At 43.4% G+C, this 22290-nt stretch overlaps 1 protein-coding gene across 2 annotated transcripts in view; it reads right to left on the minus strand.

The window, feature by feature from the left end:
• The window catches only part of STON2 (stonin 2), a 115084-nt gene that overhangs the window by 56885 nt on the left and 35909 nt on the right, over window positions 1–22290 (minus strand). For both annotated transcript variants that reach the window (XR_007357353.2, XM_048855422.2), the window contains exon 4: window positions 17111–17308. Coding sequence is in view for 1 of the 2 variants with exons in the window: in XM_048855422.2 (XP_048711379.2) it covers window positions 17111–17308 (198 nt within the window). In the remaining variant the exon portion in view is untranslated. The remainder of the gene's footprint in view (window positions 1–17110; window positions 17309–22290) is intronic.

Genomic DNA, 22290 nt, shown 5'->3' on the forward strand with positions numbered 1-22290 from the left:
TCTCATTGCCTTGCCTCTCATTTCCTCCCTGTGCTGAAGCAGAAATCAAAAGGCGTCTGTGCTGAGGTTTCCAGGTGCATGCCAGAAAGACTGCAGTGAATCTGGTCACATGGCATCTGACTTGGAATTCACTTTTAAGGTAGGGGTTAATCTTAAACACCTTCCCTCACTGAAGAAGGCCTCCAACAGCTTCTTTCCCTCCCACTTTGTGAGGAATGTGTCAGTTCAAACTGACCTGATTTTCTTTTTTACCAGCATAGACAGGGAGCTATTGGCTGAGCGTGACACCCTCTTCCTTCCCCTCCTCACACCTGTTTGTTCCATTAGTTCAGCCTTTGGTTGTTTAGACATGCAAGACAAACTGGTTTTGTTCTGTGGATGCAGCTGGACTGTCAATCATGTCACTGCACAGAACAACCCCCCCACCCCGCCCCAGCACTCCCTCTCCCTTCCCTCCCTTCCCTCCATCAGCAGAAAAGAGCCTGGGGGAAGGATGGAGAACAGGGCTGGGGACAATAGGCGTTCATAATGGCAACCTGTTTGATACAGGATACAGTGGCTTGTTGTAAGTACATCTTGCAGGAGGTGTAATGATCAGCGCACCAGCAAGTCTGCGTTAGGGACAGTCTCAAAAACCTAGTGGAGTTCAGCATCACCTCTGCTTTGCTGAGCAGCTGTAATGTAATCTACACAGAGCCCTAAGTTAGTACACGCAAGGAAAGAATGCATTATGGAGTCCACAGAGGATGGCATTTCAGCTTCTAGCTCTCTTGGTGCATGGAGTGTCCGCTGTAAGGGATTCACACTAAACAAAGAGGCCTTGACTATATTTCCCCCCATAAAATTACAGCTCCTGGAACTGCAGTGCCAATGTACAGGGGCTGTTGGTGTGTTTTAACCACCATACCATATGACCCTGCTTGGTGGTTATTAAAATACTCGTTTGCACTTTCACCATTGCTGCAACACTAGTCTCTGCCAATATGTCTCACCCTTGACCTGCCAAAAACCACCAGCAGGGGAGTTCAGTCCTCATGGTCCATTCTGTTCCTGGACACTCATGCGACTATTGCTAGACAGGAAATCAGGGTATTTCCAGGGTGTTTAATCCATGCTGGGTATAGGCAAGACGAGGACACAAAATATAAAGAGGAGCTAAAAAAAGGACTCTGAGACCTACTGAGACCTGCCATTTCAAACTGAGCTGAGGCAGTCTGAAGGAGAGTCCGATCAGCAGGGAATAAACCCCTGAGTGAGCCATATACAGAGGAGCTCATTGCACTGCCAGCATCCTCTTAGCTAAGCGTGGCATGCTCCCTGGTCTCAGCTAGGGCATTTAATGTTGTTTAACTAGGTAGTGTCAATGGCTGGGGTCAATGGCTGCCTTTCCTGGGAAGGGTGTCCAGCTGAGAGAGGCTGTGAGAAGTGGAGGTTGGGGGTTCAGTTACAGTGGCTGCTGGGGAGATGTACCAACCTGGCTTTCAGATATTTATAGAAAGGGGTAAGAAAATCCAAAGCAACTGCATCTGTTGACTGAAATGTCTGCTCATTTCACCCTCCATGGAGACTAAGAATTCAAAAGGTTTTCAGGGAAATCTTCAGGTCTCCAAGGATACATGAAAGTTCACACTAATAATGTGTTGCTGGAGGCAACCAAGCCTGTTCAAACAAATCAGTCCAAGGGGAGGAGGAGAGATGGGTTAATGAGAGCAAAGCCTCCAACAGAGCCCCCTACTTCTTTTGTGTAAACTTTCCCAACCAGATCCTAATTCTTCATGGCTAGAGAATGCCCTGATACAGAGAAAGTGCTGCAAAGCATCCTGGGGGAACCTAATGTCCCACTTTCAGAGCCAACACTCTGTACAATACAGGGAGAGCTCTGCCTTGCCATGCAGTGAAACTGATATGCAGGCTGGCATGTCAAATAAACAAACACCCTTCGGTTGTCTGCTCTGTTTTGCTGACCCATAAACTTGAAACACCCTTTGTACCCCTGTGCACCAGCATTCACCTCTCTTCATTCAAATTTTTCCTGAAGAGTCACTCCTAACATGAAGCACACAAATGCGTGACAATTCACTGCCCCATAGGTATCCTTGTGACTTTTGCACTGCATGAGCATTCAGCCACTAGGCTTTTCAGCGCATGGAACTGTGGTTCACTATAGGTTTTAGTGAAGAAAGCCAAGCACACTGCTGGTACATAAATAATAACACTAATTTTATTTCAGTTTTCTTCAGAATCACCACTCTCTCTTCACGCTACATATTCCTTGTGATAGCAGTGCACTCATCACTGCAGATAACTCTGTGCTGATCCCATAAAAAAATCCCATAAAATAGGATTTATATTAAATTGGGACACCGCCCCTTTAAAAAGTGATTGTGGAAAATGGGCTATACAAAAATAGCCCTGGCTATTCTGCATATCTACTCCCTGTGTGACTGAGTTGCATTTACAGACAACATTCAGTTTTTACTACTGCCAGCCCCACAGAGCCAAAACAGCTATGGGTCACATATGAACAGCACCTTCGATAATAATCACAACACCTAACCTTAGGCCACCAACTTTGTACTTTCTGTCCTATATTACCAGGTCTGCTTTGATAGTGCCACTGTCCTTCTAGTGTTCTAGTTTCTAGCTTCTTGCATTTGGTATGGAACATAGAAGATACCCAAATGTTAATTATCTGTATTTATGCCACTCACACTTGTATTAAACTATATCACTGCTCCAAAATCAGCTTCAGGACATTTCAGGAAATTATACCAGTGAACCTTGTAATTTCCATTCCATTACTGAGACTCCACTTGTGATAACTATCAGCAAACCTCAGAGCTGGAGCCAATAGGTGTCTGTATATGCACCAACCTACTCAAACATTATCCAAAGATCAGATTTCAATCAACAAGAAGATTCCAACACGAGATTACACCCAGGAAGGTTAGAATCTTAATGTCTGAATTCAGTGATTTATTCTTATTTTGAGTGCCACTGAGCTTGTGCACACACACGTGAACAGAATTAAAAGGGAAACCAAATCTAAAATCATTCCTGACCACCAAGCACACTAGGGAGGCTATAGAAATAAATAGCAATGAAGGTAATAAAAAATGCGAGTGACTCAGATAAATTCCTTTCCCCAATCAGAGATTGAACTCCAAACCTCATCACATTAATTAGGTTCCTGTTATTCTCTTGAATCCTCCTGAGAGAGCTCGATGAAATGTTCATGGAATTACTCTGCTATCCTCTCCCAAAGATTTCCAGGGATGGCAGTCTTATTTTTTCCTCAATGGTAGGACACTTTCCCATGCCAGTCCATGATAATTATGCTCTCTGTGCCTTTGTTACCCTCAGGAGTGAGATAAAATCCCACCATCTATGGAAAATGGTGCCAGTATTCCGTGACATTGCCCTATACTCATAGTTTGATGCAACTGAGCAATTCGCTTCCCATTTCCCTCACCCCTGGTGGGCCATACTATCCATGGCTGGCACTTTGCGTGATGCCATGCACAAGCACTCCCAAGCAGAAGTGTCAATAGGCGTGTCTTGTTTAAAACTTTAGGGGAACAAGGGAAGGGAGTTCTGAATCTTAACTTTCACTTTCTGTTGTGACTATACTGACAATGGTATCACTGTGTGTTTTAGCTGCAGCTGCTGCTGTTGAGGCCCCTCCACATCCGTGGAATCCATAAGCCAGAGAAGGAGGGGAAAGAAGAGGACTTGGGATGACATGTTCATGAGATCCTGCAAGCCAGTGCTGCACTGGACCATGAGCACAGTGACTGGAGAATGAACATTGTGGAAAGGCCTGGAGAAAGAAAGCACAGAGAGGAGAAAGGCCCAAGAGTCCCAGCAGGAAAAGGAAAGGGAGATGCACCAGGACATCATGAGGCTTCTCAGGCAGCAAACCCAGATGCTGCAGACTCTTGTGGATCCTACAGGTTCAATAATCTCGGGCTTGCCTTCCTCTGCAATCCATGGAAAACTCTATTGCAGCACATCTCTACAACACCTACCCTCCACAACATTCCATGTGGCACCAGGGACCATTGCCTTCCGCCTACCACTCCCCCATGGCGACATTAAAGACAACCACAGCTTCATATACACTGACCTGTGAATGCCACAGTTGGTGTATGTGTAAATAAAATGGACATGAATGTTTGTTCCGCTTCATAAGTTCTATTCTATTAATTTATTAAGTTATTGATGTATTTGCTTTAAAATTGCATGGATTTTTCTTTTCCCTGATTTTGTTACAGAATAAAATTCTATTATTTGGAACAAAATTCATCTTTACTAGTTCACAACATATGCTGCAGAGTGCCTAGCAGTTCTGAAAGCACCCCCTTACCTGATATTGTACAGTGTGCCACTACACGTAGTAACAGTGACACAGTGTAATAATCATAAATGTGCAGCAAGCACCACAAAATTAATAGGTGCATTGACAGTGTTATATTCGTACATGCACACCAAACACCATTCTGTTCCTAATAGGCCCCAAAACAGCAGGGCCGGGTAGAGTACAGTACATCACATTACACTGTGGCTCACTGTTAAAGTGCTCTTTGAAAGCCACTCTGAGCTATGCAGCTTCACATTGAGCTCTTCTAGTAAATCTCATGTCGGGCTGTTCAAACTCAGCAGGCAGCCACTCCACGTCTGCCCTGTACCCTGGCAGCAGCTTTCCCCCCTTTGCTTCACAGATAGTACGTAGGACATGGCAGGAAGCTATAACCACTGGAATATTTTTCTCGCTGAGATCCAATCTTGTGAGTAAACAATGCCAGTGTCCCTTCAATCCACCAAAAGCACATTCAACTGTAATTCTGCATCTGCTGAGCCAGTAGCTGAATCTTTCCATGGGGAAAAGAAGCTGTTGAACGGCTTCATGAGCCAGGGGAGTAAGGGGTAACCTGGGTCACCGAGTATCACTGGTGGCATTTCAACCTTCCCGCTGGTAATCCACTGGTCAGGGAACAAAGTCCTTGCTTGTAGCTTTCTGAACAGTTCTGTGTTTTTAAAGATGCAAACATCAAGCACCTTCCCTGACTGACCCACACTGATGTTGGTGAAAGCACCCCCATGATCTACCAAAGCTTGCATAACCATGGAAAATTAGCCCTTTCTGTTGATGTACTCTGTGGCAAGGTGGTCTGGTGCCAAAATAAGGATATGTGTGCCGTCTATTGCTCCACCACTGTTCGGGAACCACACTGTAGTAAATCCATCCACTGTGTCCTGCACATTGCTGAGAATCACAGTCCTGTGTAGCAGGAGGCGATTAACAGACCTGCACACTTGCATCAGAACAGCCCCCACAGTGGATTTTCAGACTTCAAAATGATTTCCCATGGACCAGCCGCAATCTGGCATTGCACATTTCCACAGTGCGAGTGCCTCTCGCTTTCCCACTGTCAGTGCAGCTCTAATTTTGGTGTCCCTGCACTGGAAGGTTGGGGTGAGCTTGGCACACAGATTCGGGAATGTAGCCTTGCGCATCCGAAAATTCTGCAGCCACTGCTTATCATCTCAAGCTGGCATTGGGAAGCAATCTCACCAGTCAGTGCTCTTTTCTCAGGCCAAGAAGTGGTGCTCCACTATCCACAGCTGCTCTGTGAACACCTCCAACAACCTTGAATTGGTTCTCACTCTGTCCCACCGCAATCTGTACTCCAAAAAATCAACATGTTCCCCTCTGAGTCTTTTCTTTTTGCAGCTCTGCAAATAACAGAGGATCATGCATCCTGTGCTTCCAGTGCTTATGACAATAGTGCAGAGCTGGGCAGGCTCCATTCTTCTGTCAGAGATGGTAGACAGTGAGGAGGGCCATGTAGGTTTGTGGGATTTAGAAAAGAGGCATGAAAATTATGGGATACAGATGACATTTTGGGATGGAGACTGTTGCACACTAGGAAGCTGATCCCATGCTCCGAGTCACCCCTGCACAACTCATTTCAACCCCACCATGCATTGCCAAAACTTCACAAAAGACAGTGCACTGAATGGTGGCGGATTGCACACTGGGATAGTAGGGTTGCCAATTTTGGTTGTACATAAGCCTGGAGGTTTCATCACATGACACAATCTTTAATTAAAGATTAACCCTTAATTCCTGGAGACCCCAGGACAATCCTGGAGGTTTGGCAACCTTATGGGAAACCTACCCATGGTGCACTGCCCTGTGCATTGATACAAGCACTCCTGGTGAGTATGCACACTGCTGACACAAGGACCAGAATATGCACGCACACAAGCAATGTACTAACTGTGGTGGGTTTACGCCCATGTAACTTGCATTGACCAAAGTTTGTAGTGTGGTCATGGCCTTGTTCAGGAATAAAAGTCAGATGTAGGTTCACCTAGCCCTTTAGGTTCTCTCTCTCAGTGTGCATCAAGAGGCAGGATGAAGCTGAATAGGCTGTTCTCTCCACCAATCACAGAACTGGTAAAATTTACTCAACTCTGGGGAATACATGGATACAGGACTCTCTTGCTCATTTTTCCTGTGCTATTGATATTTTATTTTCAAAGCAGATTTAACCATAGCATTTCTCACACATACACATAAATCTCTGGGCAAAATTCATCTTTGGTTTCATGGCACTGAAGTTACTGAAGACCTGAAGCTAGGAACAAATTTAAATCCATATATTGATGTGAGAAGGCTTTTCTTTTTCTTCTCTCCCTCCACCACTGAGCTCTGCACTGGGAACAGAACAAACAGTTCATCTGAAGTCAAAAGACTCAGCAAACCCAATAGTGAGCTCTCCTAAGATGGGAAAGACAAACATGGGAGGGAAAGGCTGGGCCCTTGCATCTCAGAAATAGCCCCTGCTGGAGGACAATGGCAAGCTAAACCAATGTAAGGCAAGTTTAAACCCAAGCAAGAGTGTCTACACACAAAGTTGACCACTTTCACAAACCTGCTTTAACATCACATCTTTAGTTAAAACAGTGCACACACTTCTGTGTTTACACGTCTGCAATGGGTAAAGGAGTTCAGAGCCTCAATTCACTAGGGGCCAGATGTCTAAAAGAGTTCAGTACATTTAGGCACCAAAATCAGTAGCCAGATGTTCAAAAAAGCTCAGCATGGCAACATGGAGCTCTTTTGACAATCTGGCCATAAGTTATCACAATGGGAGCTGCTGGGTACTGAGCACTGCTGAAAAAATTGTAAGTGGCCAAATTGGAGCTGAGCTCTGGCCTTGATTCAAATACTGAACACTTGAAAACCTGGCCCAAAGCTCACTGGAAAATTTGAATCTAGGTGACTACTTCAAATCCAGGTTGGTTTACACAGCACCTTTTAGGTGGTTTATATGAGTTGGGAATCTCAGTTCAGCAGACAGGTGTCCATGTCACAAAATCCAGTATCTCAATTGTCAGTCTGAGGGCTTGTCTACACCACATAGCTTTTAGTGACAAGGCTGTGTGTAAACAGTGTGTGTAAACGCTCTTTTTCAGTACTTTGTCAGCACTTTTGCCAACAAAATATTTCCAGCCCCGTGAGCGGCGTTAGCTTTGTTGGCGGGAGAGCACTCCTGCCAGCAAATCCACATTCACGCTGCCACTTGTGTCGGCAAAACTTTTGTCTTAGAATCATAGAATCATAGAATATCAGGGTTGGAAGGGACCCCTGAAGGTCATCTAGTCCAACCCCCTGCTCGAAGCAGGACCAATTCCCAGTTAAATCATCCCAGCCAGGGCTTTGTCAAGCCTGACCTTAAAAACCTCTAAGGAAGGAGATTCTACCACCTCCCTAGGTAACGCATTCCAGTGTTTCACCACCCTTTTAGTGAAAAAGTTTTTCCTAATATCCAATCTAAACCTCCCCCACTGCAACTTGAGACCATTACTCCTCGTTCTGTCATCTGCTACCATTGAGAACAGTCTAGAGCCATCCTCTTTGGAACCCCCTTTCAGGTAATTGAAAGCAGCTATCAAATCCCCCCTCATTCTTCTCCTCTGCAGGCTAAACAATCCCAGCTCCCTCAGCCTCTCCTCATAAGTCATGTGTTCTAGACCCCTAATCATTTTTGTTGCCCTTCGCTGGACTCTCTCCAATTTATCCACATCCTTCTTGTAGTGTGGGGCCCAAAACTGGACACAGTACTCCAGATGAGGCCTCACCAATGTCGAATAGAGGGGAACGATCACGTCCCTCGATCTGCTCGCTGTGCCCCTACTTATACATCCCAAAATGCCATTGGCCTTCTTGGCAACAAGGGCACACTGCTGACTCATATCCAGCTTCTCGTCCACTGTCACCCCTAGGTCCTTTTCCGCAGAACTGCTGCCTAGCCATTCGGTCCCTAGTCTGTAGCTGTGCATTGGGTTCTTCCATCCTAAGTGCAGGACCCTGCACTTATCCTTATTGAACCTCATCAGATTTCTTTTGGCCCAATCCTCCAATTTGTCTAGGTCCTTCTGTATCCTATCCCTCCCCTCCAGCGTATCTACCACTCCTCCCAGTTTAGTATCATCCGCAAATTTGCTGAGAGTGCAATCCACACCATCCTCCAGATCATTTATGAAGATATTAAACAAAACCGGCCCCAGGACCGACCCTTGGGGCACTCCACTTGATACCGGCTGCCAACTAGACATGGAGCCATTGATCACTACCCGTTGAGCCCGACAATCTAGCCAGCTTTCTACCCACCTTATAGTGCATTCATCCAGCCCATACTTCCTTAACTTGCTGACAAGAATACTGTGGGAGACCGTGTCAAAAGCTTTGCTAAAGTCAAGAAACAATACATCCACTGCTTTCCCTTCATCCACAGAACCAGTAATCTCATCATAAAAGGCGATTAGATTAGTCAGGCATGACCTTCCCTTGGTGAATCCATGCTGGCTGTTCCTGATCACCTTCCTCTCATGCAAGTGCTTCAGGATTGATTCTTTGAGGACCTGCTCCATGATTTTTCCAGGGACTGAGGTGAGGCTGACTGGCCTGTAGTTCCCAGGATCCTCCTTCTTCCCTTTTTTAAAGATTGGCACTACATTAGCCTTTTTCCAGTCATCCGGGACTTCCCCGGTTCGCCACGAGTTTTCAAAGATAATGGCCAATGGCTCTGCAATCACAGCCGCCAATTCCTTCAGCACTCTCGGATGCAACTCGTCCGGCCCCATGGACTTGTGCACATCCAGCTTTTCTAAATAGTCCCTAACCACCTCTATCTCCACAGAGGGCTGGCCATCTCTTCCCCATTTTGCGCAGCAGTCTGGGAGCTGACCTTGTGGGGGGGCTTTTTTAAATACCTGTGAAAGACAAAAGGTTTGTCGACAACTTCGCAGTGTAGACAAGCTCTGAGAGGCAAGCTCCAAAGGCTGAATGAACAAAGCAAACGGAACTTCCCCTCCCCCTTAGTGGTTCCTGCATAGCAGGGCTGAGTTATGTTTAGGGAGGACAGCATTGGAGAAGCTCACTCTGTTGCTGGCCATCCTGTATCTGCTATGGGGCTAAGTAGAGGATTTTGTACTCAGGGCTGTAATGGATGGAAAGTATTTAACAACCCTGCCCCACAACCTGCAACGTTTGGGCCCAATTAAGGAACAAAGGAGGCAGGAATCCAGAAAAAAATGACAAAATCAGAAAATCAGGAGAAGCCTCTAAACTCCAAGTGGCATAAAGGAATGAATTGTCAGTGTGGGAGAAGCCAAAGATTTTGCCTCGATAATCCCCTCATTTTTCCTTCTTTTATATTAAATCTGCTTCCTGTTTTCCCCCTGTAGTTCAATGAAAAGCTTGGTCTAAAACTGATCCTCTAAACCTCTCATCATTGGTGTACAGCATTCCTCAATTTACCAATATAATCCCTTCACCTTTTCCCAGGCTTTAGGTGATACCACTTAAGGTAGAAACAAGGCAATTCTCACATTTTGGAGTGAGAACTGAGTCTGCTGTGTGACCCTGCCTGTCTTTGGGGTGAATTGTAATCACGCCTGATCATTCCTGTAGGAAGGCCCCCTCACCATACCCACACACATTTAGGATAATATACCCCTAACTGCCAGAGCATATAAAATGAGTTACAGCTAACAGCAGCCTATGCTACTGCTGAAACCTCACTGATTTCCCTGCCACTCCAGATCCATACTGTAAACGAAAGCACCTCTGCCATGTCATTTATCCACCCTGGGAGACCAGCTATTTGCCAGAATTGCAGGATTAGGTTCTATGTGGCACACATATCTATCTCCAAAGAGGACTCACTGTTTCATATAGTACGACGAACCTTCCTGAAGTAGCACTTGAAGAGAATTTACTTTTTCATTGTCCTTGCCTCTTGTCCATCATGCAGCTATGTGCTGTCAAGAGCTAAACCCCAGAGACCAGACCACCCTGTTGATGTTGGTCCTTAACTTTTCCACACCCTGGCATTTAACAAAAGGGCGTGATCCTGGAAGGTGCTTGGTGTTCTTTACTCCCAGAGACTTTACTGGGGCTAGGAGGGAACTCATCACCTTACAGGATGGGACCCAAATACAGATGTGCTCCTTTCAATATAGCAGTTAGATCCAGCCACTGCAGGTATAATATCAAGAATTTCTATACTCAGTTACGCTGGAGACTGAAACCCTTCTGTCGGGCTGAAAATTCCCAACTGAACTCCTCCTACTTCTCACAGAAGCTTGTGGCTTTCTGCAGAGCATAACAGAGCAAATGGAGCCAAGGTAAACATGCCAGAGTCTGAGAGCTGTAATAATTACAAACACAAATAGAGGGCTTTGCCTAGCCTAGCTCACCTCAGTGGCATGAGATGAATTACAGAGCATCTCCCCACAGCTGTTCTCTTGAGGTATTGCCCACATAATGGAGAGGTCAGTAGCTCAGTCCCATGACTGGAGATGGAATGCTGTTCACTTCCCCTCAGTTGCTGTGACTTTATTGAAAAGTCAGTGAAAGGCATGGAGAAAGAAGCTAGAAGGGGGTGGGAAGAAGTGGTCCTTTATCTTTTGAATCCATCAACAACTAGCTTTATTGGGAAAAGAAAAATAGAGCAAATAACTGAACCCAAAAATCCCAATAGCCCCGTGGTTCAGGCCCTTACTTGAGTTGTCAGAGACCCAGATTCAAGTCCTTGATCTGCCTGAGTGTGAAAAACAACTAGCTTTATGTCCAAAATGTAAATCTGTATAACCCAAAGGGCTTTACAAAATATAATCCTGTAACAAATCCACAGCCACCTAGGATGTCTTGGTTGTCACTATGCTGCAGAGCATGGGCATTAGGAACTTGATGGTGGCAATCGGTATAGAACTCAACCTCTGCCACATGAGCAGAAATAGACTCTCCCCTAGCTCTGGGCAATATAGGGCCAGTGACTCAAAGTTGAACAGTTCTGATTTCACCCTGAAGAGGGCACTGGCACAGGCAGGCACACAAACACACACAGCAGTACATTACAGTGTGACCAGAAATATTATTTTCCTCCCTCTGTTTAAACAAAACCACTTATTTAAATATTCCCATGCACTACTGGACATCTGACCCAGTAGGCTTGTGCTATCATCTGGGACCCAGAAAGCAAACCTGACATAAGCATAAATAAATTACAGTATTGCCAACCTCAATAGGGCAAAAATCATGAGTCAGACCCCCAAAATCATTATATAATGTGGAAAAGCTGGATGCTCTGTACCATCGAGCAGTCAGTGAGAGCCCCTGCACCAGGGATCAGAGTCACCTCACTCAGTACAACTGGGAGTGCTGGCAATGCTAATTGTCCTCCCCACCCCCACGTCTGCCTGTCCCGCTTCCCAGCAATTAATTAAGCACCCCCCACAGTTCCCACATCAGTTCTGCCCCTGCCCCCACCTCCCTCTGCTCCTCCAGCAGCTCCTGGGGTTCTTCACTTCCACCTTGTGTCCTGTGACTGGGAAGCCAGCAGTAGCAGGGTCCTCTTTCCCTTCCCAGGCCTAAGTGGGAGGGGCATTTAGGTGCTTGGTCCCCTCCCCCTTCCGCGGCCTGGTGTTGCAGGAATGGAGAGGAGAGTGGGGAGGAGTAGGGAGCTCATGGACTCATTGTGCACAGGAGGAGGAAAGGAGGAAACACAGCTATTCTGAGTTGCTGGGGGCTCTTTCTGCTCCCTCCTCCCTTCCCATGAGAACGATGTCCACTGCTTCCTCTCCCCTACCCCAAAACTCCTCTCTTCTCCTGCAGGGAGAGGGAGAGACCCCTGCCTGCCTCCTGAAGCATCCTTGATTGGCTGTTCTTCCCCAGGAGGTGGGCATGGAGAAGACAACCAGGGGTTCCTCCCACCCACCTCAGGCAGGGCTGAAATTCATGGGAGACCGTCACCAGCCCTGGATGAATCACATTAGTCACAAAGAAATGGTGAGAGTTGGCAACACTGTCCGTAAAAATCTCTGTTTTAATCATTTGAATGTTACCAATAACTCAGGGAAGAGCTTTATAACAAAGGAGCTGCATGTTAGCGGCCCCTACGCCTCAAACAGTTCAGGCAACTGGAAAGGGGCGAGTCGTTGTTTGCCAAAGTCTCAGGATGTTTTGCATCCAACTGAATGCAATTTTAAAAAAACAAATTGTGGTAAAGTTAGTTTATGGTATGCTGTATCTTAAACAGAAGTTATGGGCTTCACGCTTAAATTAATGGGTACTGTTCTTTGGCCTGTGTTATGCAGGGGGTCAGATTAAATGATCATAATAATATGATCATAGTAATTGCTTCTGGCTTTAAAATCTACCGAATGGTTTTAAATAAAATTGACTTTTGTTTCACCTTTTTTTTTGTTTGTTTTATTATCTCTTTCATATTCTACCTTGGAGACTTTCCAAACCCTTCCTCCCCCTGAACAGTTCCTTGTATACCCAACCCCCAGAGATTTCCCTTCCCTTCTTACCCTTCCATGAGAAAAGGAAGAGGACTGTATCCTGGAAGCCCTCTCCACTGCAAATGTCTAAAGCCTTCAGCCTGCCTCAGGGAGGAAAATTGCCACAGAACTGGGAGTCAGGAAACTTGATTTGTATTCCCAACTCTGACATGGACATGCTATATGACTTTTGGCCCTCTTGGTGCCACGGTCTGCCCATGTGTAAAATGGGGATAAGGACACTTTTCTACCTCACAGGGATGTTGCAATTTTATTAATTAAAATTACCATAGAAGCACTAAGTATGTTTTTGGTTGACTTCCAGCTGCCTTGTCCAAGCTGGATTCAGATCTGTACTTTCATAAGAACATACTGGGTCAGACCAATGGTCCATCTAGCTCAGTATCCTGTCTTCCAACAGCAGCTGGTGTCAGATGCTTCAGAGGGAATAACAGAACAGGGCAATTTATTGAGTGATCCATCCCCTGTTGTCCAGTCCCAGCTTCTGGAAGTCAGAGATATAGGCACACCAAGAGCATGGGGTTGCATCCCAGACCATCTTGGCTAATAGACATTGATGGACCTATCCTCCAGGAACATATCTAATTTTTTTATGTTGAACAGGACTGGTCCTATTACAGATCCTTCGGAGACCCCACTATTTACCCCTCTCCATTGTGAAAACTGACCATTTATTCCTACCCTTTGTTTCCAAATCTTTTAATCAGTTACTGATCCATGAGAGGACCTTCCCTCTTATCCCATAACTGCCTACTTTTCTTAAGAGCCTTTGGTGAGGGGCCTTGTCAAAGGCTTTCTGGAAGTCCAAGTACACTATATTCACTGGATTACTCTTGTCTACCTGTTTGTTGGACCCCTCAAAGAATTCTAATCGATAGATGAAGTATGATTTCCCTTTACAAAAGCCATGTTCATCTATATGTCTGATAATCCTGTACTTTACTATAGTTTCAGCCAATTTGCCTGGTATTGAAGTTAGGTTTATTGGATTGTAATTGCTAGGCTCACCTCTGGAGCCTTTGTTAAAAATCAGCATTATACCAGCTATCATCCGCCAGTCATCTGGTACAGAGGCTGATTTAAGTAATAAGTTACATACCACAGTTAGTAGTTCTGCAATTTTATATATGAATTCCTTCAGAACTCGGGAGAATACCATCTGGTGCTGTGCAACTTATTTCTGTTTAATTTATCAATTTGTTCCAAACCTCCTCTACTGACACCTCAGCCTGGGATAGTTCCTCTAATTTGTCATCTAAAAAGAATGGTTGAGGTGTGGGAAATCTCCTTCACATCACATTTCTCACAGTTCTGGGGTGTCTGGACTCATTTTTTCAATTCTAAGCCCACCTCCAGCATACTATTAAAGAGGACAGAGATGTTTTAAAATGTGTAGCACTTATGAGCAGCACAAATGATAACTAAGATTATTTTTGACTGAGTGGCAAATGCCTTCAGGATGCAAAGGGTGAGGAGGTTCTAAATGGACCTTGAAGATTCCAGCTGAGAACTTACATACATATAAGTAATGTAACTGACACTTTGATGGTGTTTCTCCAATTCAATAAAAATTTCAGTGTTGATCAATTCACACTGTACACTCTACAAGCAGCCAATAAATCAAGGGGGCCGATATTAACCTGCTTTGCAGCAAAGATAGACATCTTCCAGAAGAGACAATGACTGGCACAGGTGGTGGTAACTTCACCCCAGACTCCCTAAATATTGATTTTTGCAGCAATTAAGACAGAGCTCCAAAGAAAGCAACAAAAATGATCAAAAGTTTTGAAAGTAATACCTAGGGGGATCATTTGATAGAGAACTGAGCAGACTCATCTGAGATCAAGTCAGAGTCTCACATTTCCAAAAGAGCTCAGGGCCAGCTTTTTAAGAGCTCAGCACAAATACCTGGGGCCAGATTTTCAAAAGAACTCAGCTCCCACTCAAGCACCTAAAAATGGGCTTCATTTTCAGAAGAAATCAGCACCTAATATGCTGAGCTCTTTTGAAAATCTGCCCACTTGTGTTAGTGCATAAGGGGGTGTGGATCTCCTTTGAAAAGTCTGGCTCTGATGAAGGATACTGAACAATTTTGACATTCTGACCATAATTACTGTCTGCAAATAATAAAAACACTGTGGATTTTCTAGAGCAGTTCTTTTAGAGAAACATCCGATCTTGATTTTAAAATTGTCAGTCAAAGAGAATCAACCATGACCAGTGGTAAGTTGTTCCAGTGATTAATGACTCACCATTAAAAATGTACATCTTGATTCCAGTCTGAATTTGTCTAGCTTCAAGTTCTAGCCGTTGGATTTTGTTATACCTTTTTCTACTAGATTGAAGAGTCCATTATTAAACATTTGTTCCCCATGTAGAAACTTAGAGACTGTGATCAAGTCACCCTTTGACCTTCTCATTGTTAAGCTAAATAGATTGAGTTCTTTGAGTCTATCACTATAAGGCATGTTTTCTAATCCTTTAATCATTCTTGTAACCTCTCTCTGAACCCTCTCCAATTTAGCAACAACTTTCTTGAATTGTTGATCCCAGAACTTGATACAATATTTCAGCAGCGGTTGCACCAGTGCCAAATACAGAGGTAAAATAACCTTTGTACTCTTATTTGAGATTCTCCTGTTCATGCCTTCCAGGACTGTATTAGCCCTTTTGGTCACAGTGTTGCACTGGGAGTTCATGCTCTGCTGATTTTCTACCACAACCCTTAAATCTTTTTTAGAGTCACTACTTCCCAGGATAGAGTACCCTCGTCCAGTAAGTATGGCCTTTTTTCCTAGATGTATACACTTACATTTAACCATATTAAACTGCATATTGAACCTAGCTTAGAAGTGATTCAGTTTTCTCTGTATTAGTGACTTGTCCTCTTCATTATTAACAACTCCCCCAATTTTTGTCTCATCTGCAACCTTTATCATTGATAATTTTATGTTTCTTCTAGGTCATTAAATGTTAAATAGTGTAGGGCCAAGAACTGAGCCCTGCAGAGTCCCATTAGAAATATGCTTGTTCGATGACGATTCCCCATTTACAATTAAGTTTGACACCTTTCAGTTAGCCAGCTTTTAATCCATTGAATGTGTGCCATGTTAATTTTATTTTGTTCTAGTTTTTAATCAAAATGTCAAGCAACAGCAAGTCAAATGCCTTATCAAAGTCTATTACATCAACACCATTACCTTTAGCAGCCAAACTAGTAATGTCATAAAAAAACAGACTTATTCAAGGACACACAGGAAATCTGTGACAGAGCTAGCAGCAGTTTAACCTCAACCTCTCACTCTCTTCCTCTCTCTTCTCATATGTAGATATGGAATATTTTGATAACGAAGACAAGCAGCTACTTCAGAAAGAGTAAATATCTTCATTGCATTGGTAACACAGATGTCTTGTGTTACTTCTTCTGAGAAGTACAGAACTAATAAGAACTCCCAAGTTCTCCCCTTTGCTCATTGAGACAACAAAATAGAACAATGGCAAGATGCGGGGCAGCCAGTCATTTTACCAGCAACAGTTACATCTTCACAAATATTACTTAATGTTTAAAACCATTTTGTGTCTCATTATACATTGCCAACCCCACTATTCCTTTGCAGGACAATTTGCCCAAGGCTTCTCCAGCTGCTGTAGGCTGAAACCAGGCCCTTACTGACAAAGATACACAAAATAAATAGCTTTCCTCAGCCAGAGTTCAAACAAACAAATGGAATAAGGCTTCCAGCAGCTAGAGTCTTCAAGATTAAGCGCACCTTCTGCACTCAGAACCTTTCAGTGCTCTCTTATCCAGAGCCAGGCTGCTTCCTTTCTGTTCAAGTCCTGTAGTACCATCCCCAGCCCCATTTACAGAAGTAAATGTATTGCAAGAAAGAATGAAAGAATGAAAGAAAGAACAAAAGAAAGAAATCCAGGAAATCAGGTTGTGCAAGCTTGATAGCTTGTGAAAAAGCTCTTGAATCCCATCCAGTTAACTAGAGATAGGCCTGAGCCAAGCACACCTGAACTTTGAGGACATTTGGATATGCATCTGAACTTAATGGCTCACTCCCATCTCTCTAGTGGGCCAAACCAAAATTGTAGATCCAAATGGTGGTGAAGTTTGTTCTGGCTCTGGAGCCAAACTCTGTACTTCAGTTCTGAACAGATCCAAACCAGGTGAGTTTAGCTGAGACTGTGAAGAGACAGATGTAAGAAGGGATGTTTGTCTTACCAGCTGAATCTGCTGCAGAAGCCCCACCACTGGTCAGGTCTTCAGTATTTATCGACTGCAAATCTGTGTAGGAGGGGGCAATGCTTTGGCTACTGGTGTCCTCTGAGTTGGTTGTCCAGCTGCTCTCTGAGGCAAGGGGTTGTCTCTCAGAATAATCTGAGGAGGGAGAAGTCCAGCAGGTTGCTCTTGATGGAAGGGCTGGATATGTGAAACAAAAAGAAATTTAGTGAGCTGGATGACACAGAGTTGCAGGAGGGCAGATTTGAGGGGGGAGTGGAACATGAGTGGCACTAAAGATCTTTGGGATAGAGGAGCATGACAGCCCAGTGGTTCATTATCTTAGGAGGGGAAGGCTTTGTAACAGCAGGTTATAACTCATTAACCTTTTAACCTCTGGAGAGCCATGTTCAATTCCTGATTTAGGTCACAATTGTTAGCATGGACCTTATTTGTTCATATCACATGGCTTGGTATAATTCAGCATGACTGACTGGCTCCGCTGAGAGACAAGCAGGTGTAGAATAACAAGAAGTCAAGAGTGAGGTGCAATGGCAGAACAATGTCAAGGTGCCCAGGACTGGAATAGCAGGGAATGCTTCAGATCAGGATTGTATTACCCTGGCATAGCTCTTGTGGGGAAGCTTGTAGTAGGCCTGGCTCTATAAGTTCCTGGCTTTCCTTTCCCTCATTGTTCTTAAAATTAAAAGAGACTTGTCAGTTTTTAAAAGGTAAAACTTCCCAACGTGTGACAGGTTTCAGAGAAACAGCCGTGTTAGTCTGTATTCGCAAAAAGAAAAGGAGGACTTGTGGCACCGTAGAGACTAACCAATTTATTTGAGCATGAGCTTTCATGAGCTACAGCTCACTTCATCGGATGCATACTGTGGAAAGTGTAGAAGACCTTTTTATATACACACAAATCATGCTTTGTGTGTATATAAAAAGAGCTTCTACACTTTCCAGAGGATGCATCCGATGAAGTGAGCTGTAGCTCACGAAAGCTCATGCTCAAATAAATTGGTTAGTCTCTAAGGTGCCACAAGTCCTCCTTTTCTTTTTGCGAAGTGTGACACTAACACAGGGAGTTGAACCTGTGACTAACTATAAACCTCAGGCTGAAGAATTCTGGCACTATCATTGGCCACTAACATGTCTGCGCTGATATAGTGAATATGCTTTGGCCACAGTCTAGCTTTCTTTCCTCAGGATCTACTATTTCATGTGCCCAGAAATGAGACGTAGAGGGCCACATCCTGGTCTCGCTCCATCAGACACTAAGATACATGAGCTGAACAATTCTTTAGCTTCAGTGCAGTTCCTTGCCTTTTGCTGAAATGCTGCTTTGTAATTTCTTACTGGGGGCCTGCATCACAGCAAATATCCCTATATGGAATCATAGAATCGTGGAAATGTAGGGCTGGAAGGGTTTCTTGCCAATTCATCAACATCTTTCCGAAAGTGTTGTGCTCTGAACTGGACACAGCACTCCAGCTGAAGCCTCACCAGTGCAGAATAGAGCATGACAATTACCTCTCGTGTCTTACATACAACACTTTTGTTAGTATACCCCAGAACGACTTTAGCCTTATTCTTAACTGCATCACATTGTTGATTCATATTCAGTTTGTGATCTACTATAACTCCAAGATCCTTTTCAGCAGTACTACTAGCTAGCCAGTTATTCCCAATTTTGTAGTTATGCATTTGATTTCGCACTTCACTGATTTTCATTTTGTTGAATTCAGACCAATTCTCCAATTTGTCATGCTCATTTTGAATTCTAATCTGTCCTCCAAAGTACTTGCAACCCCTTCCAGCTCAGTGTCTGCAAATTTTATAAGCACACTCTCTCCACTCCATTATCCAAGTCATTAATGAAAATATGGAACAGAACCAGACCCCTCCAAACCCCATTAGATATGCCCTCCCAGTTTGACAACGAACCATGACATCTGCTACAATAAGAACAGCACCTGGATAACACCATGACTGGCACTGTATTAACATGTAGATAGAGTTACATGAGAAGCAGGAAAATGGTGACTATCTTCCCCCTTCCTCTAGCAAGGAAGACTGCAACTATTGCAAAGGTATGCTAAATCAGAGCACTGACCCTTCATAAACATAGCTCCCATTTCCTCAGATGCCAGAGTTACATAGTTATTTTTATAATATCTATTGCGATTCAATTGGCTATTGTGTATCATTAGATACCTTCAAATTCATACAAGCCTAGAGCTGCATCTGAAAGGGATAATGAGAATGTTGGGAGAAACTTGACTCAGGGTATAGAGATTCATTAGCAAAGTACATAACTGTGAATGCTAATGCTTATTTTTGTATCGCGTGGGTATCCACATAGAACTAATCTCTCTAAATCCTGACCTGCGTACTTTAGGTTTGGTATAAAATGTGCTTTAAATTCCCTGGGGTATGATTCTCTTATTTGGTTGTTCCAAAGACATCATCAAGAATATGGAAGCGATGCCCTCAGAATATGGCATACTTCTCCATGGAGAGAGATTGACACAGAAGATGCATTGTTACTTTCAATAGAACTGAATACTTTGGCCTAAGCCATCCCATCTTCCATCATCTCGGAAAGTTTTCTTTACTGCATTATATTCTCATTTCTTAATTAGGATCACCTGTTGCTTCTGATTTTAATCTTAATCTTGGCCCTGCTGCTGCTTTTCAAGTGATTACATCTATATTTATTACATAGAGAAGATAAAAGGCTGACAATAGCATGTTGGCTATAACCCCGACTGCTAATCAATATGAAATTTAGGGTACCCTAATTCCTACACTTAGGAATTTGTTGTGTAATCTCTGAACCATAGGTTATGCCCTCATCTCTTAGTGTACATTCAGCTCTCATTAGATTCCATTCATTTGCTGGCATGTTGAAAGATATGCCAAAGGAGGATCTAGCTGTATATTTCTAGTCTCCAGAAGATTAGTCATAATGGGTATGCTGGGACTGAATCTCATGAAGAGAATACATCTTGAGGCATATATAGATAAACTATCCAAACTGTGCCACAACCTCATCATTTTAAGGGTGCATATGTATCTTATCTATATCTACACCATTGCTCTCTAGTGGACAGACTCCAATCTACTTGTGTGTATGTGAGTCAACCTGTTGGGCTGGGCTACTAGACTGGTACCCAACATTGCACATGACTGGCTGACAAGCATTGTGTTTAAGGCACATTGCAACAAAATCATTGCAGTTGTGCGATCGCTAAATCTGCTTGGCTAATGGGTAGAGATGAAGCCTTTTAAAATGGGAAGCTGCTCAGAAATGGAAGGTGAGAAGTGTATGGTTATAAGCTCTGAGTTCCCTTAGCAATTGAGTTAGACATGGCATGAAGTGTCTAGGAAGCCAGACTTAAAACTTCATCTAAAATTGTTTTGACACACACAGTGTCAGTCAGTCATAGCAGACAGGCTTTTAGGAGTGGTCTCCATAGGTGGCCTGGACAACTGAAATGAAAGGAGCTTTGCTAAGTGTAGTTTGTACATTGATCTTAGAAGATGACTAATCATTTTATTAAAATACCTTAGAGATAAATCAACAGTAAAGAAAAGGACTCAGAGGTATGAAACAAATTAATTTTGATTAATGCAGAAAGATGCAACATTAAATAATTCAAGTGTGGCCAAATTGTTACATTCAGTATTTTACAGAATCAGGACTTGTCTAAACAGGGAAATTGACCAGAATAGTTACTGAGGAATAAGCTATCCCACAACAGCTATTTCAGAATCCTTCTCCTGTGAACAAAGTGATTTTATTGCAAAATAATAACTTCTCTTAGGAAGCACACTAATTATTCCAGAATAAAGCAACTTTTATTCCAGAACAGAGTGTCCACATGGGGAGTTATTCCAGAATAGCCATTGCAAAATAGCTTATTCCTCTATAGTTATTCTTGTCAATTTCCCCATGCAAACGAGCCCTTCGTCTGGTCCCTCACCATTAAAACTTAGAATCCAACAAGGCCTACATTATTTTAGCTAATGATCCACTCTAGACTATGTGGGTTAAACATCAATTCAAACAACTATTATGTATTGATCTGAAAATACAAAACATGTTTAGCTTTTCACTTCAAAGGCTTCAACTTGTTCCGACTTCTCTACGGACGTCCTGCTGCTCTCACATGTCTCATAATCGCTGACATAGGGCTCCAAAATGAGCCAGTCTTTCCTTTAAATCAGACTCTTGACGTCATGAGGTGTAATGCTGAGATCTGTCAGCTGTGCCAATTCTCAGCAATTTGCTTGTGTTGCAAGGCAATTGACAGAATTGCTCCGATAATGAACCTTCATCCTGTATCACACCTAGGGTACTGACAGTCCATTATTTCTGCACTCAGAGACTTAGACTTTTTTCCTGATATGTATATTCTATCTTGGTTTCCCAAGGCACCTTTCTTAGTAAAATTAGTTGGTTTTTTTACAAGCAGTTGAAGAGGCTTAAGGATTCATTCAGCTCTAATTTCTATGCTACACTGAATTAAAGAGTGAAGCTCATGGCAATGATACATCTAACTGGGAACCTGCTAGCTAAGGCCCGTTAAATGACAAATGTAATTGTTCTGATTATTTACACATCACATTTCTGTGACAAGAGGGTTTGGGTGGTTCCATTGTTGTGCCTTGCCACTTCCTCAGTACCAATATAATGGGCTATGCTAGCCTCATACTAATGATGAGGGGAAAAAATCAAATTCTCTCTGTTTCCAGTTGGACGAAATAGGAAAAGGAAAAAAACAAAATGTGCCACTTGTTAAAGATTTTGGTGTCATTGCATAAAATGCACTGTCTTCCCAGGGAGAAATCCACCCAACCTGATTGCTGCTGGTCATCTATGGATGGATTAGAAAAAGCAAAAAAGTATTTTAACAGCATAGAGAACACGAGTGTTTGCCTAGTGGTGTGGCATGGCCAGATTCATTCAAAAAGATTTTTTTTTTATAGTTTGTCAAATAAAGACAACCTTTATTATGAGACTCACATTATGTGCATCTTTCCTTTTCCTGTTTCGATTTCCTCACCTCACATTTAAACTTCTCATTCCTGCTTTCAACATCCTTAATGACTCTGCCCTGTCTGTACTATGAAGCCTCCTCTCTTTGACTCCCCTGAACATCTTCTGCACCACCAAT

Source organism: Caretta caretta, chromosome 6 (assembly GCF_965140235.1).
Source record: "Caretta caretta isolate rCarCar2 chromosome 6, rCarCar1.hap1, whole genome shotgun sequence".
NCBI classification, from domain to species: Eukaryota; Metazoa; Chordata; order Testudines; family Cheloniidae; genus Caretta; species Caretta caretta.